The following is a 16,540-nucleotide window of genomic DNA, read 5'->3' as shown; positions in this document are numbered from 1 at the left end:
CTAGGAAGTGGTTGAACGGTGACGCTGCGTGAGCTTTTGTCTAATGGACACTAACAGGTTATAAAATATGTTGTTTCACCTCGAAACATGGCCCATTGATTCTCCAGATTATCACTATCCATCATCTTTTCAGCTGCTAGTCAGTCGGGAGGCGTTGTCAGCAACTGAAAAGGTGAGTGTCAGTGAAAATCTGGAAGGACATCGGGCGGTATTTCAAAGTAAAGCAATATATGTAATATAATAAGATAATATTAGCATAAACTAACATTACAGTTGGATTACATCCCGTGCATTTCACTTATCATTCATAGTACCTGCTACCAATATTGGAGCTTCCTACACTGAGAGTGATTTCAAAGGACAGATAGGGCAGATTTCCTCACTATAGTGTGTGTTATTTACAGGTGAACACATCAGACAGCCCTGCCCATTCAGCCTCAGAGTCCAGTACTCCTCGTAATCGACGCCAGCTGCCACAGACACCATCTCGCCCGCGGCCGTACATCTCCTACTCCCCGCTGGTCTGCCGAGCCCACACCTCTCCCACACCGATGAGCTCCTCTGATGGACAGACTCAGCCTCAGGACGGCCCTAGTGTCTCCACGGAGACCTCGTGGAGGGCTGACAAGGAAGGCCTGGGCTCATCCGGAGGTCAGGGCAACCCATCTCCTCACCGCTACATCTCAGAGCCCTACCTCCCATTCCACGAGGACGTCGGCACCGGAGAGGCAGGCGACGGGCAAGACACCCTCACTTTTGAGACTGCCATGGCGACCAGCCTGGGCAGGGCCAACGCCATAAGCTCGGCCCCTCAGCTCAGACACTCCTGGCAGGTTCCTAACGGGCATTTTCGGAAGCATTTGGGCCAGGCGACTGGGACCGGAGCCAGCGAGCTGCTAAGTGACACGGACGAGGATGACCGCTGCTAAAACCAGAGATGAAGAGGATGCACGGGGAGACGTCAGAGAAGCTCCACGTGGCGTCAAAAGGCTTCCGCTCCTGAGAACTTGTATTCTCAGTACCAGTAGCATAACAGGCAGGACTGAACACTATTTACCTGGATACCTGGGTGTCTGTCTGCAACGTGTTCTTGTGTGTGGTGTGTTCGTTGGAGCTGGAGGGAGGCTACGTGCGTGCACGTGGGTGTGTGTTTAGGTGTGCGTGTGCTCTCAATAGAGAAAATTTGCCAAATCAAGACAGCAGCAGAGACTGACTGTTCTATAAGTAGATCACCGCAGGCAAGTGTGGCCAAGCCTTCCCACACGCGTTAGTGTTTTGATTGTTTTTTTTGTTTGTTTTTTTTTTGAACAAAATGTTGGTGAAGACATCGAACCGAGGTGAATCCAAGAAACTGATATAAGTGCATTTTGTGTAGGTGAACATAGAGGTAGCATGTAACAATGTAATACAATGAATGTATTATAGCTTTTGGTTCTTACGTTCTGGTCATTTGAGAGGGTTGCTGTTAGTCTTTGCTGTGGATAGTCGTAAGAGTAGCAGTGAAACACGGGTTGATTCAGATTTACAGCCAGTCCACACACAGACCCTGTTTACAACAAGAGAATCCACAAGGTTCATGGGCATTAAAAGTCACCAGTCAATAAACAGTCAATACAGGAAATCAAGTTCCATACCTTAAAATGAGCAGAACCTCTTGTGACATTTTTTTTTCTGTCCCCATGTGAAAACAACAACAGTGCAACTTCACCTTGGTGGTCGGTGGTGATGAGATGTTTTGTCTCAGGATACTGAAACAGCAAGTGTGTAATATATTATCCTCTAAAATGTTGTTCATCTGCAACCCAAAATGAAGAAAATCAGAGGGACCGAGTCAGTCAGCATGATATCAACTTGATGAGACCATCACAAGGACTGAACAAGAGGGGATATCACACGAACAGGCCTGGTGGTCTGCATCTGCTTTGTTGAAGGCAAGCGGATGTTCACGCTTCACATTTCTATCTATATTGTGTCATAGAGGTGACTAAAGCCATTTTCTTCCCGGTACACAAAGCCGGGGATTTGTCGTCTTCAGGATGTTTTGCCTTCTTTCACGTGATGACGGAATGACGAGTCCTTTATACGTGTGATGCAACATGGACGCTTTTACAAAATAGGAATCACAGGCGCAGTATGTTTTGTCGATACCTTAACTGCCACATAAGTTCTGTCACATTGAAGCCGATGTTTTGGTCAGTGGGAACAAGCATTTCGGTATTTTCTGTGCTCCAGAGTTACAGTATTTTTTCCACATGCATGATCACGGTGACGACAGATACAGTATGTGAGAGAAAAGTGTCTTAGAGCCACCTGATTGTTCTAATTTTAATGAACCATTACATTGAACAGGATTTAAAACCACTTCACCGACAGAGATGATGCTTTTCCAGTCCCAGCATTCACTGTCTGTATTTTTGAACATTCCAACTTTCCACCATTTGTTGTTCCCCCTCTTAAATAAGATGTATATTTATATCATGTGCTGTTGTGTTAATGTAATATGTTGAGTTTGACATGTTTCTGAAATGTGAACACAGGACATATCTGGGCTGAGGATCCGCAGGCCAGAAGATGGTCACGCTCACCTGCTGGAGCCCCGAACAGAAAGTCCTGGACTGAAAAAAAAATGGGTTTTTTTGTTTTGTTTTGTTTTTTTAGCAGAGAAACCCTCTTTGAAGTGTGTTGACTGCAAGGTTGGATCCATACAGTACAAAGATTAGGTTAAGGCTTCAGCCTGTAGTTTATAGGACTGTGCTTAAGGTGAACACTGCAGCCTAGGACTTAACCTCAGTGTCCGTCTCTGTACAGAACAGCCTAATCTGTGCCTGGGGAAGCTCACCTCAACGGGTTCCCCATCAAGGCTGGATTTCATAGATAGAGAAGCTTTCTGGTAAATATGTAGTATAAAATGTACAAAATAAATCCATGTTTAATTTATTGCATCGTTTATATTTGATTTGAATCATGATGCCTGTCTATGACTAACAAAAGAAGTGTTTACATATCTGTTCAAAGGACCATTAAAGAGAGATCACTTGTCTTTTCTGTCACTGGCTGATATTACTGCTTTTAGATACTTATGAACATATTTTTTATGTCTTTTTTAAATCATTTGGAGATGTGTTATTACAGACATGTGCATGCAATTGGACCTTCAGTTTATAAAGATATACAACCAGATATTTTGAAACTTCCTCAGAAACACTCCATAAATGCTATGGCTGGGAGACAAAATCAAATATCATGATATTTTCAACCAAATACTGTGATATCAATACTGCAACAATGTTTTGGGAATGACTGTTGGTACTTTCACGAAACACTGACAGAGCGAGATTTCTGATCAATAATCATTACTCATGTGGATATTATGACTAAGTGGGTAAAGACAAGTAGTAGAACAAGCAGAACAGTATGGGCCATTGTGAATTTGCTGCTTCAGCTGGGTCCAGGCTGTTTAGTTTATAGTGAAACCAGGCAGTCTGACTCAGGGAGGTGAGCACATCACAGCAGTGTTATTTCCATCCATTAGCAAAGGGTCAACGGAGGGCCAGAGGAAATGTGATACTCACAGGTGTGAAAGGTAAGCAACCTTGTGAAATTGTGCGGGAAGAAACGTTGCAGAGATAATGTTGCTTGATGTCTAAAAGCAGTGGTACACAAAGGAGCGTTCAAAGAAACCTGATTATTATTATTTTCACCACATGGGAGCAAGTTGCTGCCTGTTACTAGAGCATTACTCATCCTCTCTACTCAAAAACATCAATTACCAGTATTCTACAGGGTGACCCAGGAGACAAAAAAAATCCATGTGGGCAGACTGCTTGAGTCAATATTATGTTTACTCATTAACTGCATAAGTGCGGAACCACCTCCAACCTTCTCCACTGTGACTGTGAGGAAAAGACACAGCAATCCAGCTGTCTTTGCAAAAGCGGGACCAACTTTGAAGCACCATGGGGGGAAATGTGTCTGTTTCCACTCTAAAAACTACTGAACACAAATTAGCACACATAACAAACTAAGTAGTGTTTGAAGGGCAATGACAGCCATAAAAAGTCATTTCACGGCTGTTGCTATCCTCCTCTTCAGCTCTTCTGAGTGCAGGTGATAAGTGACAGGGTCAATGTGATGATCACGCTACACTGATGAGTCAGAGAGAGAAAGTTCTGACCTTTTCTACGGTGACTGTTGTCATACTGTTGACAAGTTAAACAGATTACTGCATCTTTTACAGAAAAAGACAATTTTTCATTTCTTAGAGACTTGACAAGGTCACCCGTGACTGCAGGGAACTTGTTTACCCAGGATGGTTTCTCTTTCCACGGCGTGAAGCTCAAGGCTTTGGTGTTGAACTTGACCTTGGATGTTTCCACACAGAGTACTAATGCCGTCTGAATGTGTCGACTTTGTGATACAGTTTACATTCACCCGTGAAGCTGCTCTCCAAGGGGAAGGTCTTCAGTCTGACTGTGACACATCTGTGTGTTTAAAATCTATACTGTCATGTCTACTCATCCCATACTGTCCATGTCCAGTGACTGATTAGGTAAAAATGAGCGTGTGGGGACTTATGAATGTATGTGTGTATTTGACGGTGTGCGTGGGAGAGTCTTCCGTATGTGTACATTTATTTGTGAATGTGGTAACGTTTACATGACAGTTTTCCAGATGAGCTGAGTGTGCTGATGCGTCTGGGGCAAACGGTGGTCAGAGGAGATGACGCTATCGGCTACTTTATGGCAGGAAGGGGAGGAGCTTCCTCTGCTGGAGGTGAAGACTGTTCATTTAGTCAGTGCCGGGAAACAACGTTGTGAGTGAGGAAACGCACACCTACTGTATGCTGTATGCTCTCTAGCCAGACTGGAGTTGTATCTGGACTGATGCCCCCCTGGTGTCGGGGGTGCTGAGGCCGCAGATCAACACTTTTCGGCCCGGTGCTCTTGGGTGGAGCCTCACGTCCTCACGGCTCACTCTTTACGGTAAACCCAACCTCACCCGACACAACCCTCCTCGGGCAGCAGCCCCTCGCTCTTCCGACCTCCATGTCACATTCCTCACATGGGCCACAGTCCTCACCTTCTGACCCTGGACCAAAAAGATGGAGAGAGGGAGGGCCCACTGTGAAGTTCAATGGCAAGTGAAGCAAAACAAATCAAACAATCAGGATCTCTATGAACAATATAATGATGTCCCCTCAAGCAGTGCAACTGTGTATAATTTCATGTCTTTTGTGAGGACTGGTGTAGTTGGTGTGGGACTAGACTAGAATGGAAATAGAAAGGGTGATGATGAGATGAGCTCATCCCTCACGCACAGACCGCATCAATGACAGTTTCCTGTTTTCTATAACGTCTCTCTTTTGTCATCAATCTGTCCTGATCTAACAGTCCCAACCACCTTGGAAACAAAGGCCTTACAGGTCATATCTTACCTTCCCTTAACTTGCTGAGTATTGGGTGGTGGACACAAACCTGTCTGGCACTGTGTTGCCACAGGAAGCAGGGAGGATATGTATGGGGTTTTTTTGTTGTTGTGTGTGTCTGGGTGTCTGCTTGCTCTGGTCTGCTGATTTCATCATCTCTCTGGGCTGAAAACGGGTGCTCAGTCAGTCAGGCCAGTGCTGGGCATCTTTCCTCCAGGAAGGGGTGTGTGTTTTTTAAAGAGCAGCCCCTGGAAGAGTGTGTAAGGCAGCTACGCTCAGAGGAGTCCAGAGGTTATCTTCATCAGAAGCCATGCAGGGTGCTGTGGTGCTGCTACTGCTACTGAGCTGCGTAAGTCTGATTATCTACCGACTTTATCTCTGTTAAAGCGTTGACAATGGATTCAAGCTCAATTTGAACTTCCCTTAAATGTTCGGTGAACCGAGAAGCAGAGAGATTAGCTGTGTCTGCTTAGATTTTGAATGTCTGTATAAATTATGAATGCAAAGAGCTTTGGAAAAACAAGACTTTAACTATCTAACAGTGCTTCCTGCATATTTATACAAATAAGTACCCTGAGTTTTGCTCCATTTCTACAAATGTTATTTAAATCAGGGCATTTGATTCTCTCGAGATGATGTGGATTATCTTCTGAGTCTTATTTTTCTTATGCCACGTAGAAATATCCTGTCAAGATATATTTTTATATTTAGATATAGCACACTATCTTCTGATCTTCAAAATCTTCAATTTACTCTCTCACCTTCAACTTGCTTGTCTTTCTAATGCAGCTAAGTTTTCGGTAGGTGTAGAGTGGGCATTATACTATTACCTGTGAACAAGTTCTTTTCTGCTTTCTAACGTGTGGTATCACCATACCTCAAACATTTCTGCATCAGGTTTGTGTGTTACTAACACGTGCATGTGAGAGGATACGAGGTGTTTAAAGTTTTCCACATCGAAGAGTAAATCTCATAAAATACTCTGGCAAACTCTTTGCATCAAAATGCTGGACCTGCAGAAACGAGGCCTGAAAGGGAAACAAACACTGTTTAAACTGTGGGTAGACTTACTTAGCATATACAGCACATACATACATACAGACTGCTGGTGGTTTTTGTTATGACTTAATACCTGAACCTGCCCTTATTTCAGTTCAGGCCTGGTCAATAAATGTTTTTTTTTTGTGTTTGTTTTACAAATTAGTCAGATATTCAAATGAACAATCGATTGAGTGATTGAGAGTGTCTCTCTCATATCACAATAGTGAGTCAATTTAAGGGTCCTGCAAATTTGAGCCAGAATTCCGTCTATTCACCATATTTCATTTGTTCTTCACTGTCTCTGGATGATTTGAGCTAAAACTCTAAGTAGTGTGATCCAGTGAGGTACAGTCAGACCAACAGGAGTGGAGACCAAAAAAGATGTGTGGCGGCTTCTGACTCCAACTGTATTAATCATTTAATTCTAATAATTGAAAGAAAAAAAAAAACGACTTCCCCATTTTATATATATATATATATATATATTTTATTTATTTATTTATTTTTTTAAGTTGTGTACTTACATCATCCTAAATGCTTCCAGCAATGTTCAAACTCAGAGAAACACAGACTCTCATTAATGGTTACAGTGTCTTTCATTTGACATCAGATGATACATGAGTGACTGAGGAATCAAGTCAGTGAACATAACTAAACATAATGTGTTTAACAGATTACCACGCCCGTCAATATTTCTGCCCAAGTCATGTCTGATAAACTTCCCTCAGCAATGATGGCTGTTAAACAATAAAGACAACAACTCCCATGATCCCACACGTTTTTACTACATCATCAAACTACATCTATTGATTTCACTGTTTTGATTTCGAGACCCTCAACAGCAACAATGATCTACTGTGTGTTTGCATTTGCATCATGTATTAAGAGTCCAGTAAAACAATGTAGAAATGATATGCAAACTACAAACTATGTAGTTTTGGGAAGGACATTTGTCCTGGAGACCTTATTTTCCTCTGAGAACAGCTTGTTTATTCAGTTATGGAAAATATGTATAATTCTGAGTTTGTATTATTATTCCATTAATATTGTAAATACTAAAATTCTGAGTTTAATTTTTTTCCCCAAAACTACATAGTGCCCATTTAAAGCTATAAGATTTGAATGTTTCTAACAATGGCACCCCCTTGTGATGAAAAACAAAACACTGTCGCAAACACCAATACACACTGTCATATCAATAAAATTAATTTCACCAATGCTATAAACCATACTTTGGATAAACGCTCTTTAAACTAGTGACCTTCTGTCTTAGGTGTGTCTGTGGTGTGTTCAGGGCACGACCCAGCTGGTGATCTCTGTCTTAGGAAATCCTATAGTAGCAGAGCAGTACTGTCGAGATCACAGCAGCACCTGCAGCTAACCTGTTGGTTCTTATGCAAAAGGTTTATGTGCTGATACCACATGTTTTGTTTTTGGTTTTTTTCTCTTTTTTTCCATCCAGTGTAACAGAAACTAAATAAAGGCTATTTGATTAACAATCTATTGGTTGTTATTGTTGTTAAGCCCCATCCAAATATGTGTAGAGTGTAGACCTCTGAATGACGAGAGCTCTTACTGTTCACAAATCACACAGATATTTGAAGACTGGTCAACAGGCCAGTCTCATTTTCGTTCTTAGATTAGACAGTTTCAATTCATCTAAAGCCAAAAAATCGTAGTCATCCAGTTTGCTGAGTCAGTTTGCAACATGTTGATATTTTACTGTATTGTTACAGTCTTTTCTCAGTAAAATGTAAATGTTGAATTCTTCCACAAGGCAAACATTTCCTGCTGGAAGGAAACAGACTAAAACTGGTCTGATAGTAAGAAAAAATAAGCGAAAACCTCTGCATGGGTGAACTGAGGGTGTGTAGGGCTTTTGATTTATCAGTGACATGTTAGTGGTTCTTTGGAATATTCATCCACAGTACTATGCTGGTTAAAGCATCTGTGGAAATACCATTGCTGTCTGTCAGTGGAAGACACACAGGGAGTGTCTGTCTCAGAGAGGTTCAACATCATAAAAGTTTGATTGGTTTTGGACACTAACTGCATTTTATATTTGTGTGCGATCCCAGCAGACGCGTGTTTACATTTCTGAACAGACTCGACAGAGAGAACACAGCACTGAACTGTAACGTCTGCTTTACGACTTGGTGTTGTGGTCTGTATTCGTGTATGCAGCTCCTCGGGGCACCATTTCTTACTTATCGTAACTTAATTGATGTTGTTAATTAACTTTGTGCCCTAGAATTCACTAATCCAGTCTTGCTTTAGAGTGAATCCATACTGGGTCTGAGGAGAGTGGCAATCACATAACAGTACAGAATTTACTAAGAAACCTCGGTCTATGTTATTCTCATTTAAGACTGTAAAATGGAAACTTTAAGAAGAGTTAAGCAGTCCTGCATGTTGTGGACATGTTATAACATTCGCCTTATGTAAACCCTTCCCAGGAGGTTGGTGCCGCAGATGAGGTGACCATGCAACCTGGGATCAGAGTATCACCCACACAAGAAAATACCCCTCAAGACACAAGTACACAGGCCGCTTCCACTGAGCTGACTCCAGGACTGGGTCAGATGAACCACACCAACGCCGTCGAAACAACCAAGGCTCGCACAGACACTCCAACCAGAAGAGAAAAGGACAAACTGACAGCTATGAGTGAGGAAGTAACTCAAGGCAGAAATACCGTACCAGTGCCTCTGACTGGAAATGAACAGCTTTCTGATTTACAACTTGACAAATCAGAGGCCATGATGGAACCAGGGAGCACAGGGGGAAGTATCATAACCAGGAGTCCTTCGGTCCACACTCTTCAAACTTCTCAGTACTTGAGACAACACCATCAACCATCAGTCTTGGGTGCTGAGACGACTATTTCAACCCCTTCAGTTCAGGCTGAGAAGCCCACAGCTCCAGGTGTCTTATCAGGAGAGGCTGTCGGAGATGCAGAAACTGCAAGTACAGAGAGGTCTCTTATCTTAGGCCCTATTACTGAATCAGGGTTTGTTGCTACCAGCGTGCACCCGTCACCTGATGGAGGAGTAAGAGAGGCGAGACAGGAGGCAGTACCACTAATCATTATACCTCCAGTTTCAAGCAACCCGCCAGTCAAACTCTTAACACAGACAGGAGAAAATGTATCCCTTGACAGAGCTTCAGCTGAGGACTTTGATGCACCTCAGACAGATCCAGCCCCAAACCAGACTGTTTTAATTCCTGCACCACAAAGCGGAGAAGCATTCAGTGCCGGGAACACGGAGGGCGACATGAATAATGTTTCAGCCAGTGAGGTAGAAGAAAAAGAGGAAATGGAGGACAGGTCGGAAACTGTTTCACCCAAAACGGCAACATCGCCAAAAAAACAGCTCCCTGGTGCAGAGCACGGGAGTCCGACTGAGACAGATGGGGATAAGACAGGTTTAGTTGTTGAAGAGGAGGACGAGCAGAGACAAACAGAGATGGATAAAGACAGTTATGATAATGACACCAACGTCTCTGAGGACTTTAGACAGTCCTCACCTGACTGGAGCACTGAAGACTCGTTCATTCAATCAGAGACTGAATCCACACAGCAGACTAATAAAACAGCAAACCACCACAGGGCAGGATTAAGACCCGGGATCAGAGGTCCGAGGGTAAGACACTGTTTACATGCAGCTGCAGTACCTGTGCAAACACTCATTCACAATAACCAGCGCTGAATGTGACTGTTGAAGCTATTTCTGTCCTTTTAATACTTCAGACATCAGATTTATTCACAGCGAAATTGAGTGCAGAGTGTTAATGTCATTACAAATGCATAAACAAACCACACAGGAAGATTTTAATCACATTCGTGTGATATTCTCATCTCATTTTCCGACATGACCTGGGGTGAAATTGGGTTTTGCGTGCAGCTGATTTGATGACTGAGATGGCAACATATATCCGTGTCAAGTCTAGCACCTAGAAAGCCGTGTGTGTGTTTTAGAAGGCAGGGGTTAGTTTCCAAAGTGAAGGACTTCGTCGCCCTCCTCTGGCTAAACTGGTGTACTGTAGCTCTGAACTGTGAAATCCAAAATCGTTGCGTCTCAGGCTGAAGACTGACTGTAAACAAACTGTCCTTACTTGTGATATCTGCATTTCTGATAGCTTCAGTGCTTTCTGTCAAGAGGATAATGTTTGCCCAGCTCTTAAAAGGTTACATTACAGATGATTTTCAAGATTTCACTGTTCCACCTCACTCCTTCATCAGGGATTACAGGGTCCACCTGGGCTGACAGGACCACCAGGGCCAAAAGGAGACAAAGTATGTATTAAATTAAACATGAATCAAGAAATCTTTTTTTGTCAAATGGTGTAATGAAAGTGATGTAAATTGCAAAGACATAGATATAATGTACAATATACTACGAAGTTGATGTGTGGTTTAGGGATACTTTTACCCCAGAAGGTATTTCTGTAGTTGTTTGGGGATACCTGGAATATAGTCAGCTAAAACCCCCAAACAGAAATAGTGAGCTAACAGAGATGGATAACAGATAACATGAGCTAAAAGTCATTTTACTTTTAGCTAAATGTCTTTATTATCCATCTCTTTTAGCTTACCTTAAGCTAACTATTTGGACTGTCACTCATTTGACTATTCAAATAGTTCTAATCTTAAGGTAGTTGAGGGTATACTGTACCTGTAAATGTCAAACAGCTAAAATTGATGGATAAAGCTCAAAGGCTGGCAATTTAAATAGCTTGAAGAAGCTAAAGATGAAATAGCTGAAAGTGACACGTTTGGCATGGTTGGGTTAGCTACAGTAGCTAAAATGAATGGATAAACAATTGACATAGTTTGCTAAATTTAAAAGATAAATTGAAATAAGTCATAGTGTCAATTGGCTGTGTGAACCACTGGTGTAAAGAGTTTGTTGAGTGTCAGTGCCCTCACCCACCGCTGTGGCCAGTCACACTCAACACTCAAGGTAGAATGTAATGCAGGTGAGGTTAGCTAGCACCTAGCATGCTAAACACTGAGATACTTTCCCAGGAGTTTAGAAGAAGGTTGATATTAGCATTAGTATTTGTCAGGTGTCTAGAAAGAAATATGACTCAAGTAGGATGCTCATGTTATGTTGTTTTAAGCTAACATGAAATTAGCTAGGTGTGATTTAGCAAGTTGCAAGACAGCTAGTAAAGCATTTGACTTGCTTAGCTTAAGTAGGTTAAGCGTAACTGGCAGATGTTTGTTTGATTCGGTTTGTCAGAACAAGTTAAACTGAGATAAACTGCAGCTTAACATGTTGTCTACAGAAGATTCCTAGTAAGAATATGTATAATATGAGTTAATACAAGCTAAAGATTGTTACAATATAGATGAGTTAACAAGTCAAACTAAGAAATGTTTTTGCTTTTTTTCCCCATAACTCAATAAGGAAGTAAAATACTGTCCCCAGAACGATGTTCACCACATATATAAAAAGTAAAACAGTAGAAAATTGTGTTGTCCTTTAAGGTCGTTTTTTTTTTTTTTTCAGCCATGAAAATGAAGAGCTTGTTTTTTTAGTTAGTTTAGGCATACAAAATCAGCCATCAAGAGCTTTCTTTTTCTCTGTTCAATAAAATATTTATTCCCCAAAACTACATTGTCCACCATTGAATTATGTTATTGACAATTAATTGATTGAATTCTGAAATTGCTTATTATAAAATATGACCCATGTTTTCTGGCTTGATGTCTGCAAGGTCTTACTTTGCTAGAATTACATTATTTCCCTCATTATTTGATTTTTTATTCATAGGCAGCTCTCACATTTTTTACAGTTCTCACAAAATCAATTGCAGTTGATAGCTTGTACATGTGATACACATCAAGATGGTTTCTATAATCCCCCCAACTATGAAATACTAAACATCACTTTAGATTATGACTTTGCGTAACCTATATCCAGTATCACTAATTAATGAAGTATAACGAGAACATTATTATCAGATTTAAGATAGATTTTCTGATGACTCAGGTAAATCAGCTTTAACTAATAACTTAGCTGCACTGAAGCTAAATGACACAACACTAACCAAAAGAGTTCAACAGGCTGTTTATGTCACTGTTATATCAGCTTGTTGTGGAGTTCTTCTGCACCCCAGTGGTCAAACACTGTTTACTGCAGCCATGATTTCTCAGTTCTGAATGATAAAGACAGAGTCTTATTTCTTGCAGTGCTGATCAATATGTAGACGATGTAATTCAATCTCATCATGTTTTCCACATCAATGAGATCTGTTGTTTTCTTTCTTCACAGGGCTATCAAGGCGTTATGGGCCGGACCGGGCAGACGGGATATAGAGGCCCCATCGGTCCTCCGGGGATGCCTGCCATTGTTGTGTTTAAAACCTCTGAAGAAGAGTGGGAGGCTTTCAAGGTAAACTGTTATTGTAGCTCGACACCAGTAACCACTTGGTACTACACTCATATTTGAATTTATGTTCAAAGTGCGAATATGGATCTGGTAAAGTAAGTAATACAATGCCAATATACAAGCTTTACAAAATGCCCGAAAGCCTAAATGTACAGAGTGTGTATATATATATATATATATATATATATATATATATATATATATATATATATATATATATATATATATATATCAGGTACACTGTTGCACATGTATTCATATGTATTTCAGTGTTGATATTTTGCATGCTGGACAGTTGTTGCTTCCATATATTATTCACTGTAAAGGATTAACTTACCACAATCAAGATAAAGGTGATACAACAAGTACAATTCTTGAAATGTTTTTTTTTTCTTTACAGCTCTTCATTTCTAATGCTTGGATTGTTGTTTTTGAAGTGTGTTACATTCCCTGGTAGTCTGTTTGAAAGATCATTTGAGAGAATCGGGTTTAGAATGCAAACGTAATGTTTTCTATGTTATTTCCTTGCAGAAAAAGAAGTTCTTTAAAAAGCTAATTTCTACCTGGCCGGTAGGTGTTTCCTTTTTTCCCACACTGATTTACACACTTACCTGAATCTCAGCCTCTGTAACTTCATCTACATGCTGTACTTTGTTCACAGCGTGTCTAGTGTAGTAAGCACGCGTAGGGCATGTTGTGAGTCAGTTCTATTTTCCCTCGTCAGAAACTTAAGGGGCCTCCGGGGCCTTTGGGACCTCCTGGAGACGACGGACCTATTGTAAGTTTTCAACAGTGTTTTAATTTACATGAAACGGCAACATTTAAACAGCTATCTAAGTTTAAAGAGTATCATTCCATGACAATACCAAACATAGGCAGATTCTGAGAGGACTCCTGTTCTGTTCTACTTTTGTTTTCCAGGGTCCACCTGGAATTACTGGGAAACAAGGACGAAAAGGAGTTCAAGGGAAAATTGTAGGTATCTTTCCTTTGTTTGCATCATTCACCAGGCTGATAAGGATTGTTTCATTTACCCCACATATCAGACAGTGCTCAGCTTCATGAACAGTCCTTTATTACAGTCTCCTCTCTCCTAACTACAGAATGACTTTGATAATGTACTGAGTTGACTGGTTTATGTTACATGTTGTGTTGCACTTCAGGGTAGTCCTGGACCACAAGGTATGCCGGGTCCACAGGGCCGACCCGGAAGTGACGGCAGCCCAGGAGAGCACTCAGATCCAGGCCCTCCTGGCTTACCTGGAGAACAGGTACATCTGCTGAAATACTGTACATGTGTTTTTGTAATGTTGCCATGCTATCAAACAGGCCTTTTCATGAAAACAGGGCTGCAAATAATGATTATTTTCACAATTCATTGAATCATAAATTGTGCCAAATACAAATCCAAATTTCCCAGAGCCCAGAGAGAGTAATGTCTCCAAAGAGCTGAAGAAGCTAGAACATGCAAATGTCCAAATGACTTACTGTGTCATTGCAACTCTACATGTAAGTGCATTACTGTCACAACTTGATAAATTAACTCTGTGCTCATCTCCATAGGGTCCCCAAGGCTACAGAGGAGAAAAGGGCAGCAAAGGGGAGCTGGGTGAGTGGGTAAGAGTGGCCTCGACTTCTAATGTTACGGGGATGGAAATGATGGAGGCCTCAGTATACCTTAGACTACTGTAGTTGCTCATAGCTGTATGTGAAAGTGTTAGGTACTGCAGACGTGCCAGTTCCTCAATTCAATCCATGCGCTATTTGTCAAACCCCTTTAGGGTTATCAAGGGGAGCCTGGACCACAGGGACACAGAGGACCAAATGGTGACAAGGTCAGATCCACCATCCACCACACACACACATTCAACCACACACACACACACACACACACACACACACGTACATCTCGCAGGAGTGGAGGCCTGGTACATTCTAATTTTCCTATTTTACTGTGATCAGGGAAATAAAGGAGTGAGAGGTGTTGTTGGTGTCCCCGGCTACATAGTAAGTACAGATGACTGAACTAATTAACGGCGACTCATTTTGTAGCCTCATCATTGTAAAGGTCTCATAAAGTGAAGTGAGCATTTTTTAGTCTGATGAAAATGAACACTCTTTATTTATTGGTGGTTGTTTGAGTGATTACTGAAATCTTCATGACTCATCAATCACCGCTTTTATGTGAAGAGATTTTTCACCTCAACATCTGAACCATCCCATGTCAACAGGGACTTCCTGGAGCCAGAGGTCCTACTGGTTTTCCAGGACCATCAGGAACTCAGGTCAGTGTCAACAATTATCCACGGATAACATAATTCATATAAATATTCCTCTATCTTGACCATCAGGCCACATCCCTCATTGTTTTTAATGACACTGTGATTGAAACTGCTGATTATTTTCAGGGGGAGGTTGGCGCTCAAGGCTTTAGTGGACCACCAGGCCCACCTGTAAGTTTTCTGACACGACATGTTTCTCCAAAAAATGTTTGAAGAATGGAGTATATTAATTCATTTAACTTTTGCTTAGGGCAAAATGGGCCCCAGAGGAGTTAAAGGTTTCTTAGGAGTTAAAGGACCGCCAGTAAGTAAACAACTTATTGATCAAGTCATGAACCAAATTGATCATATAAAGATACTTGTGAAACATATTTTATGCTATCAGGGTCATCATGGTGGACTGGGCATCAGAGGAGCAGCTGGACCACAGGTGACAAGGACTCTACTCACAAAGACTGAATAATGACAATTACTTACCATATTGAATGTCTAAACTTTGTCAACACTTCCGGCTTCAGGGAGAGCTTGGTCCTGATGGAGTGATCGGGTTCCCTGGTGTCCGTGGCCCTCAGGTATAACTTTTTTTGAAGCAGTCATACTTCTGTGTTTTATCTTATGAAGACAAATAAAATAAATAAAGAAAACAACCTTTTTTCTTACAGGGAAACCCAGGACCAGCTGGACCTCCTGGCCCTAAAGGGGACCCTGTGAGTACTCTTTAAGGAAAAACAAACAGAAACCAAAGTTATACATGCAGCAGAAGATTGCTGTCATTATTTTAGGGTCACTGTGTCATCTGACCTCAGTGTGTTTCATCAGGGAGATCCAGGAGATGAAGGAGATATCGGAGAACCTGGACCATCTGGACTTAATGTAAGACAACAAGGATGAACATATTAACTTAGACGTGCTGAAGTGAGCTTGTCATGTTAGAGCTTGAAAATCTGTATTTTCTGTCTCATTTTAGGGATCCAATGGGAATCCAGGAAAGCCTGGACCCTCAGGTGATCCCGTAAGATTACTTAAAGCAATTTCAGTCTTGCAGTCTGATGCTAAACTGTTTATATCATTTATAAAACGTGGAGTACAATGATCTCATCAATTTGTTATATTATAATTGTTGTTTTGGTACTGAGCTAAATGTGCAGGTGTTCTCTGTTTGCTTTGTGTGTGTGTGTGTGTGTGTGTGTGTGTGTGTGTGTGTGTGTGTGTGTGTGTGTGTGTGTGTGTGTGTGTGTACCCGCAATTAACCTCCACTAGGGAGCTAAAGCCAAGTGGGGTGAAAAGGGTGACCCAGGGTTTAAGGGTGACCTGGTGAGTTGGATCCTTCCTCTTAATTGTTCATGAGTTTATTGATCAGATAAGTGATCAGTTCAGTGACTTGTATTTGTGAA

The 16,540-nt window shown here is 41.4% G+C and overlaps 2 protein-coding genes across 13 annotated transcripts in view; both read left to right on the top strand.

Moving 5' to 3' along the window:
- LOC119028470 (voltage-dependent R-type calcium channel subunit alpha-1E) overlaps positions 1–3,040 on the top strand; it is a 105,515-nt gene extending 102,475 nt beyond the window's left edge. For 3 of the 6 annotated variants that reach the window (XM_037114500.1, XM_037114499.1, XM_037114496.1), the window contains one exon: positions 405–3,040. In XM_037114500.1, the coding sequence (XP_036970395.1) occupies positions 405–929 (525 nt within the window). In that variant the 3' untranslated portion in view covers positions 930–3,040. The remainder of the gene's footprint in view (positions 1–404) is intronic. The other 3 variants (XM_037114501.1, XM_037114502.1, XM_037114497.1) reach the window with 1 other exon arrangement.
- A 6,728-nt stretch (positions 3,041–9,768) lies between these two features.
- The window catches only part of si:dkey-21p1.3 (collagen alpha-1(I) chain), a 39,429-nt gene continuing 32,657 nt past the window's right edge, over positions 9,769–16,540 (top strand). For 3 of the 7 annotated variants that reach the window (XR_005077577.1, XR_005077578.1, XM_037113572.1), the window contains exons 1-19: positions 9,769–10,110; positions 10,710–10,763; positions 12,748–12,867; positions 13,396–13,434; positions 13,589–13,642; positions 13,786–13,839; positions 14,028–14,135; positions 14,428–14,481; positions 14,646–14,699; positions 14,827–14,871; positions 15,096–15,149; positions 15,273–15,317; positions 15,397–15,450; positions 15,532–15,576; positions 15,665–15,718; positions 15,809–15,853; positions 15,966–16,019; positions 16,114–16,158; positions 16,407–16,460. Coding sequence is in view for 5 of the 7 variants with exons in the window: in XM_037113572.1 (XP_036969467.1) it covers positions 9,784–10,110; positions 10,710–10,763; positions 12,748–12,867; positions 13,396–13,434; positions 13,589–13,642; positions 13,786–13,839; positions 14,028–14,135; positions 14,428–14,481; positions 14,646–14,699; positions 14,827–14,871; positions 15,096–15,149; positions 15,273–15,317; positions 15,397–15,450; positions 15,532–15,576; positions 15,665–15,718; positions 15,809–15,853; positions 15,966–16,019; positions 16,114–16,158; positions 16,407–16,460 (1,359 nt within the window). In the remaining 2 variants the exon portion in view is untranslated. Of the gene's footprint in view, positions 10,111–10,548; positions 10,564–10,709; positions 10,764–11,102; positions 11,447–12,747; positions 12,868–13,395; positions 13,435–13,525; positions 13,643–13,785; positions 13,840–14,027; positions 14,136–14,427; positions 14,482–14,645; positions 14,700–14,826; positions 14,872–15,095; positions 15,150–15,272; positions 15,318–15,396; positions 15,451–15,531; positions 15,577–15,664; positions 15,719–15,808; positions 15,854–15,965; positions 16,020–16,113; positions 16,159–16,406; positions 16,461–16,540 lie in introns of those variants that run through there. The other 4 variants (XM_037113574.1, XM_037113573.1, XM_037113575.1 and 1 more) reach the window with 4 other exon arrangements.

The sequence above is a fragment of the Acanthopagrus latus genome, chromosome 11, assembly GCF_904848185.1.
Source record: "Acanthopagrus latus isolate v.2019 chromosome 11, fAcaLat1.1, whole genome shotgun sequence".
In the NCBI taxonomy this organism is placed as follows: domain Eukaryota; kingdom Metazoa; phylum Chordata; class Actinopteri; order Spariformes; family Sparidae; genus Acanthopagrus; species Acanthopagrus latus.
This window is presented reverse-complemented; position numbering and strand designations above follow the sequence as displayed.